This window comes from Bubalus bubalis, chromosome 21 (genome assembly GCF_019923935.1).
Source record: "Bubalus bubalis isolate 160015118507 breed Murrah chromosome 21, NDDB_SH_1, whole genome shotgun sequence".
In the NCBI taxonomy this organism is placed as follows: domain Eukaryota; kingdom Metazoa; phylum Chordata; class Mammalia; order Artiodactyla; family Bovidae; genus Bubalus; species Bubalus bubalis.
Window position 1 is genome coordinate 48,715,860 of NC_059177.1, and position 7,944 is coordinate 48,723,803.

The following is a 7,944-nucleotide window of genomic DNA, read 5'->3' on the forward strand; positions in this document are numbered from 1 at the left end:
CCGTTCCAGCTGCTTCTGCTCATTTAATCCAGAGCCACCAGACCAAGTGGCCTGGACAGAAGGTGGCTGCCACTGGGTGAGAAGAGAGATCCATGGCTGTGTCCTCAGGCAGCTTGAGCTGGGGCACAGGGCGGGGGACAATCAAGACTGCTGGGGCCCAGGGCCAGTAGTCCTCAGGCACTGCCACAGTGAGCCAGGGAAGAGGAGTAGGCCGGGCCTCTCCTTATACATGGGTGGGGACAAAGCAAACATGCGCAGCTCATGGCACGTTAGCCCTCACTCTGAAGCCAGGCCACCAGGGCTCACACTCCAGGTTTGTCATATGTATGCTGTGTGACTTTCAGCAGGTTAATATCACTGTGCCTTGGTTTCCTCTTTGGAAAAAAATGGGATGATAAATGCTCCCGCCCTGAGGGGTCATATTGGAGTGCTTGGAACATTGTGAGCGCTCCATGTCAGCTGCCAAGAACAGCCCTTAGGGCTGTATGTGTCAGGAATTAAGATGGGGCTTCCCTGGTGGCTCAGTGGTAAAGAATCTGCCTGCCGATGCAGGGGAATACGTGTTCAATCCCTGGTCCAGGAAGATCCCACATGCAGCCAAGCAGCTGAGCCCATGTGCCTGCAAGCCATAGAGCCTATTTCTGCAACAGGAGAAGCCACTGCAATGAGATACTAATGCACAGCAACCAGAGAGTAGCCCACACAGCAACAGAGAGCAAGCTCAGCAAAGAGAGTCAGGACTCCCCCACCCCCACCCCAAGCGCAGTCCTGGGTCTTCCCTCAGGTCTGGGCTTTGGGGACCTTGTGTCTGGATGGCACAGGGCCAAGGAGAGTGTATGAAGCTGCCTGGTTTCTCCAAGGTCAACAGACAGGAGGGCCCTCTCTGTGGAAGAATTTGGACCCCAGAGTCCCGGCTGATGGCTGTCTTTCTTTTTTTAATATTCATTTATTTGTGTATTAATTTGGCTGTTAGTTACTGCATGCAGGATCTTTTCGTTATGGCATGCTAACTCTTAGTTGCAGCATGTGGGATCTAATCCCTGACCAGGGATCAAACCAGGCCCCCTGCACTGGGAGCGCAGTCTTAGCCATTGAATCACCAATTCAATGATGGCTGTCTTTCCCAGACACTTTGCCCAGACCAGTCTGCCCAGGAGCCAGAACCCTTGACTCCTTGGCCCCTTCTCCAGTTTTCCTTGGCCCTGCTTAAAATTAAGTTGCTAATCCTGTGACACCACGTCCAGCTAGGCCATTTCCTTCTTTGGGACCTGCCACAACACCCGACTTTCATCCCCTTGGGGACTTTGTGAGAGGTTGGGACCAGATCATTCACCCTTGAATAAAGGAAAGTGAGGTGACTGGGCTGGGAGCATGGACTCAGAGGGACTGCAGAGGTGTTTGTCTTTCCAGTGCTTCTCCTCACCTTCCAGGGCAGGTTGGCCTTGTCTCCAGGCAGGGAGTATGGGCAGCAGGTGGCAGGAGGAAAGGTCCCATTGCTGGACCAGGGCATGAGGTGGGGTAAGCCGCAAGCAGCCTGCTTGGCGTGGCCCCAGGCGTGCAGGACTGAAGGCAGGGCTCTGCCCTGGATGCCGAGGCAGCACGTGTTCACGGAGGCAAGCTGAGCCCACAGGTAAAGGTCACAGTGCAAACATGGCACAGGACATGGCCCAGAATCTTATCTGTCCCTGTGAGGGGAACTGCTGCCTCCTCACAGGGACCCCAGCAGCCGGAGAGCACACTGGAGGCCTGGCCGCTCCCTGCAGGTGGCTTGCCTGGCCTCTTGACTGCGTGTACTGCCAGCCCTGCGCATGTCTGACCTCTGCTACTTGGCTGCCCCATCGGAGCCTTTCCACCACTGGGGAAGCCCTGTCTCTGGTGGAAGGAAGGTGCGTCAGCAAATCAGAAATCAGGGCTTCCGGGCTTCACGTTATCAGAACGGATAACCGTTTCCCATGAAAATGAGGTCCCATGCTCTAGTGAGATAGGATTATTAAGACAGATTTGTGAAGCAGAGACTGTTCTAATGTACAGAATTCCAAAGCTGTGCTTCTCTCACAGGCCCATTCTTCCAGCTCAGAAGGGGTTTGGTGGGACCCTACATGACTGGGAAGAGCCTGGTGGACTTGATCAGCGCCTGGTGGCTGTCAGCCAGCATCTTGGCAGATTAAGCTGGGCACACCAGGAGCGGGGGGTGGAGACCAAACAGAGATGATGCGGCTCTTCCAGAACCTTGCCTGGGGGAAAGGGAGAAGCTGCAGAGTTGAGAGGGGTGGGCTTTTTTTTTTCAGCCCATTTATCTATAACATGGTATGAAACACCCCCTCAGGTGTTTATAGCTCCCAAAGGAAGGACCTCCCAACACCTTCCATTTGTGGCTTGAGGTGAAATAGATAATGCTTTTTTGTTCAAAGAAGTTTAACATCATCAAATTTAATGACCATATTTCTGCTGAGCTTGAGTAGCCCCCGCCCGCCATGGAACACTCTACTTAGCCCCATGAAATGCGTGGCACCCCTGGTATTGACATTGGCCCAAAACCCACTGCCTCCACGTTTGGAAATTCAGTCCCTATGGAAAAAAAATTTCTTTTAAGTATGTGTGTGTTGAGGGGCAGTGCTGGCCAGAAGAGGACAAGCTGGCTGGCTCCCCCACTGGGGCCTAGAGTCCGGGACCATCGGAAAAAGTCTGGATGAGGAATGATTCTGGAGCTTGGCTCAGTGTGGGTTTTGCAGCAGCCAGTGGAAACTTCCAGGAATGCTGCTCTGGGCCAGCCGGGGGCTATTTCCGCTGCCACTTTTACGAGCTGCAGACCCCCTCCATGGCTGGCCGGCCAGTAGAGGGGAATGTCATCGTCTCTTTCAGCTCAGTTCTGCCTCTTCAGGGTGCCAGTTCGTATTCCACAGGCAGCAGCTTTTCAGGCTCTATCCTGTGCCCCGGGGCTCAGAGCCCCTGCAGCCCAGCCAGCTTGTTTAGAAGGGGCCAGCCGCCAGGAGGAGCAGCCTCCATGAGGCTGATATCCGTGTGGGATGCTGCGAGAATTTATAGCAGCCTTAGAGGGGAAACTCCCTCCCCAAATGTTTCAGTGTTTTATTAAATATGTGAGAGGAAAGTTTCCTTTCTACTGGACCAAGGCCCAGAGCCTCCATGGAGCCCCAGGGAAGGTGGCAAAACCTCTTGGGAAAGCCCACAAATGGGTAAAGTTAAGAGAAAGTCTTGTTTCTTAATCTGAGCCCTTTCTAATGCCTGTAGGCTACACGGCAAGGAACCAAGCCTGCTTCATTTCCAGTGGACTCACCCAGGGCCTGTGTGGGCTTGGGCACTCCTGCCCCTCTGCCAGTGCTCTGTCCAAAGGCAGAGGAGGGGGGCAGGTTTTGCAGCCTTGTCTGGAGGCCAGGTCGGCAGACCAGCCATCATGCCGGGTGTGCAGGAGAGGCCAGAGAGTCAGTCTCTGCCCCCCAGAGGCCAACATGACGAGCATCGTCACTGTGGCCAGCATGGGCCAGGCTGACATGTGCTGGGCACCATGCTGTCACCTCACAGTCTCCAGGACTGCTGTGAGCTTGCCATTATCGTTCCTATCATAGCGGAGAAAATGGACTCAGGAACACCGCTCAGAAACAGCAGTCCCCAGTGGACTCGGACGGGCTGTGGCCCTCCTGGGCTCAGGGCTCTCACCTCCAAGCCTGGGAAGGCCCTCCAGCTGTGAAGATAAAAGGCCTGGGCGGGACCCAGGTGGAGGCCCTTCGTTTGTGGGTGCAGTGTCCTCATCTTTGGAATGGAGATGGTTGATGGTCTCTGGTTGGCTGGTCTCTGAAAGGACAGAGCCTGGCCCAGATGAGCAAGTGCTGCTGCTCTGTAACTCAGTCTAAATGTCAGACCACCAGGCCTGCTGTCCCTCACTGTGCCCTTCCGCTGCCCGCAAACAGCACAGAACCACCTTCCCCAACCAGCAGGAGCAGGCATGGAAACCCAGGAACAGGGCACCAAGCAGGAGCCTGGGTGGGAAAAGATGGCGTTTGTTCCGGGGCAGCTGAGCAGGCCTGGCTGAGGGCAGCCCAGGGGCCCCTCCATCCTGAGCCTGACCGTTTATTTTGCAGACAGTCTCCATCTTGGAGCAGCGGCTGACACTGACAGAAGACAAGCTGAAGCAGTGTCTGGAGAACCAGCAGCTAATCATGCAGAGAACACCACCATGATCAGGGGAACGAGAATCAAGAGCTCGGTCAATTTGGGGGGTGGCAGGCCGGGGATTTGTACTGGACACTTGGGTAAATAAATAAGATTCAGCCCTGGGAACCATATCCACCCCAGAGCCCCAGGGGTTGTGCACCTATGCCCTCCACCCAACTGTCTGCACCCAGAGACTCCACCTGGTGATGGGAGGCCACCATAGGCCAGGCCCATGTATGCACAGATGATATACCTAGTTTACTGTGAAGGAGCCACTTCACATTAATGTTTGTTACCTTGGAGTCTTAAGGAGCCCTGAGAAGGAGCTCTCCTCTGGAGGTGAGAGCCCCACGCCACCCTGCATTTCACTCATCCCTTACTGACCTTCCTGCCATGTGACTGGCTTTGTCCTGTATCCCAGAGTAGAGGCGGACCACTTGTTGGGTGAGCCAATAGTTTCCTTTAAATCTGACAAAAGGCCCAAAGCGGGCCCGTCTGTCCGATTTATCTAGGAACAAGCCCTCTGGAGGGGATGGTGGCTTCGCAGGGGCCTTGATTTCTGTCCCACGTTTACTGGGGCCTGGTGGCTTCTTCCTCTGCATCCACGAGGGCAAAGGAACCTGAACATTAAAATGATGGACTCGTCACTGGAATGGCTTGTTCTGAGTGAGACCTAATCAGTGCCTCCATCCCCAGCGTCCATAAGGGAGAACAAAATGACATCTGGGAGGGCCCTGCCAGCATCACCTCCAGAGCCCTGCACACCTTGCTTGCCGCTGTTCGGGGTCTTCAGGAGCAAGGACAGCCAGAGTTCCCTCTGGCTGGTGCGGCTGGCTGCTTCAGCTGGGACCTAGAGGCTTCAGGCACCTGCTTGTCCCCTTGCTCACGAGGGTTCCATGGGCTGCTTCCCTGCATCTGTGCAGGAAAGCCAGGCAAGTGTTCCCCATATGTCTGGGTGTCGTCCATATCTCTGCATTCAGCCTCTTGGGGCCCAGCCAGCCAGGGAGGTATTTACCCTCCAACATACCTGCCCTGCCCAGGGGCCTAGGGGAGCGGGCGGTGTTAAGAGTCCCAGGAACTGTCAGTACCAGGCGGCTAGTGAGGTTCCCAGCCTATGCAGGTTCCAGGTGGGAGCAGAGGCTGAATGCCTCAGAGCTGAGGCTGACAGGAGGCAGCCTGTGTTGAGTCCTGGTGAACGACGAGCCTGGGGGAGCTGCTTTGCCACCTGGGTGGGGAGAGAGCTTCAGTCTGGAGTCAGGCCTCAGGCTCTGCCTTTGGTTGAGCTGTGTAGCCCCAGCATGGTGATGTGGCCTCTGAGCCTCAGGGTCTTGTGTCAGGTAGCAGTGGTGGCCACCCCACCAGGTAGGCACTCAACAGAGGCCCGTGGCTCCCTGGTCCACCTGTCCCTCCAGGAGGATGGAGCTTGCTAGATGGGCAAGAGGCTGACGACTCAGGACGGTTCAGAGCCCCCCGGAAGCTGCTGCAGTTCTCCACATGGCCCTGCTAGCATGTAGAAGAGCCCAGAAGTCTTGCTGGTCTAAACTGTCAGGTAAGCTCCTTAGCTGCCTCGGGAGGTCATGGCTCCCAGTCTCTGAAGGCTTTTTTTTTTTTTTTTTTAAGGAGATATGGTTTATCTATCTATTTAGTATTTATTTGGCTGTGCCCGGTCTTAGTTGCAGCGTGTGGGATCTTTCGTTGCAGTATTCAAACTTTTAGTTGTATCACATGGGGATCTAGTTCCCCAACTAGGGATCGAACTGGGCCTCCCACACTGGGAGCATGGAGTCTTGGCCACTGGACCACCGGGGAGGTCGCCCTGGAGGCCTTTAGGGAAAGTCCTAGCGGCCCCAAGTCAGCTTGCTCAGAGGGGACACAGCTTGTGGGGCCAGGCTTGTCTGTCCCTCCCAGGCTGGCTGCCCTGCCTCTGATGAGACATGGGCGGCCTTCTTGTGGTTGGTGGAGCTGGAGCTCCCAGGTGTTGGGGCTGTGGCAATTTGAGCAGCCAGTCCAGGTGAGGTCCTCTCCAGAGACCCAGGGTGGCCCTTGCTGGAGACAGCAGGACAGGAGCCGGGTCTCCAAGGCATTGTGTCCAGCTCTGCTCGCAGACCAGGTGGGGTTGCCACCCATCACGCCTTCAGTTTATACCAGGATCGAGTTTTTAATCTTTCTCTGAAATCTCCCTTCCTCAGTGAGAAAAAAATGGGTTTGAGAGTCTGCTAAGGATTTGGGAAATGGCCTGGGAGGCTGTAGTGTGGTATTTTCCCAACAACCATTATCAGATGTAAACAGTCTAGAGAGGTTTGCTTACCCCCCACCCCTCAACAGCACACAGCTTGTCTGGTGGCACAGTATCGGCGTGACCTGGGCTTCCCCAGATGCAGGGGGACAGAGCTGTGCCCACGGGCCATCTGGGAGGGCTTTGCACGAGGGGTTGGACCAGGGCCTCCTGAGGGGTTTCCTGCCACACTCGCCTGCCTTGATGGAGTCACCAGCCAGGCCAGGCACAGTGGAGAAGGATGGTTCTTGGAGAGCTGTCTTTGTCTTTGAAACATCACAGAGACGGGCCACCTCCAAGCCTGGGGGTCAGTGTGAGTGACCAGGCTGAGGCAGAGTGCGGGGCTCAACCAGGCAGTGCTGGCTGGGCTGGGGGCTGACAGGTCTGGCTATGGGGGTTCTCACAAGCGGTTGGCGGTGGGGAACGTGAGGTGACTTGGCCTGGTTGGGGGCCCCGTGACGGCCTTTCTTGTGACCTCCCCAAATGATACTCCCTGCTAGCCCACCCCAGCAGCTCCCCTGTGGCTGGGGCTCTTACCAGTCCCCCAGCCATGCTGCCAAGCTCAGAAGCAGTCCTCTAGAAATGTAAATGCCTCAGCTTAGCTGTCATCTCTCCTAATTTTGGATTTTGGTAACTGAGATTCCAGAAAACCAAACTGCGGCCGGGGGGGGCGGGGGGGGGGGGTTGGCTAGGAAGATGTTTTTAGGCCAGGGGGCTTTTGTTAGGAAGTACATCTTCATGGCAGATCCCAACCCCACACCCCCATCCCTTCATGCTCTTAATTTTCCTACCATGCGGAATAAAAGAAGTATCTCTGACTTAAGTTGCAGCCCCCTACCTATCCTTTGCCAGATTCCGGGAATGGATCTGGACTTCCTGCCAGAGAAAGAGAGAGGCAGGTCAGGTAGGCTCCAAACCAAGCCAGAAAGCAGCAGCAGAGTCCAGCCCCTGCCTGTGGCAAGCCTACCACCCTTCACTCCTGAGGCACCACTCCCAGGAGCCCAGACAGGCTAAGTGTCGATGGGTCCCCGCAGACCTGTGTCTCTCCAGAGACTTGAGGGGCATGAGCCAGCCTGTCCTGGAGACTCTGCCATCCTCACATCCACCAGCAACCTTGTCCCTGGTCTCCTGATCTCCACAGGGGTATGCTGCTTGAGAGCAGGCAGGCGAGGGCTCCTGACCCACCACCACAGTCAGCTCTGCCCCTGCTAGCTCCGTGACCTTAGTTAGGTTCAGTAACCTTGTAGAGACAGTTTGTGAGCTAGTTCCTAATGCTTCGGACACAAAAGGTGCCCAGAGCGAGTGTGCTCAGTGTATGGCTGGATAGAGACTTCTGGCGGTCGGACCCCTTTCCCAGAACTTGGCCTGTGTCCAGGAGGACACAGTCTGATGGTCCCAGAGTTGTGTTGGCTCTGAAGTTCTCCGTGGCCAGAGTTCTGGTCTCTTGACCCCATGACCGCTGCCATGGGCATCCCCAGTGGTGGTGAGGGAGCTGGGCT

The 7,944-nt window shown here is 55.8% G+C and overlaps 1 protein-coding gene across 6 annotated transcripts in view; it reads left to right on the forward strand.

The window, feature by feature from the left end:
• POC1A (POC1 centriolar protein A) overlaps positions 1-4,817 on the forward strand; it is a 121,610-nt gene extending 116,793 nt beyond the window's left edge. For all 6 annotated transcript variants that reach the window (XM_044933614.2, XM_044933613.2, XM_025272581.3 and 3 more), the window contains one exon: positions 4,098-4,817. In XM_044933614.2, coding sequence (XP_044789549.2) covers positions 4,098-4,196 — 99 coding nt within the window. In that variant the 3' untranslated portion in view covers positions 4,197-4,817. The remainder of the gene's footprint in view (positions 1-4,097) is intronic.
• Positions 4,818-7,944: the final 3,127 nt, after the last annotated feature.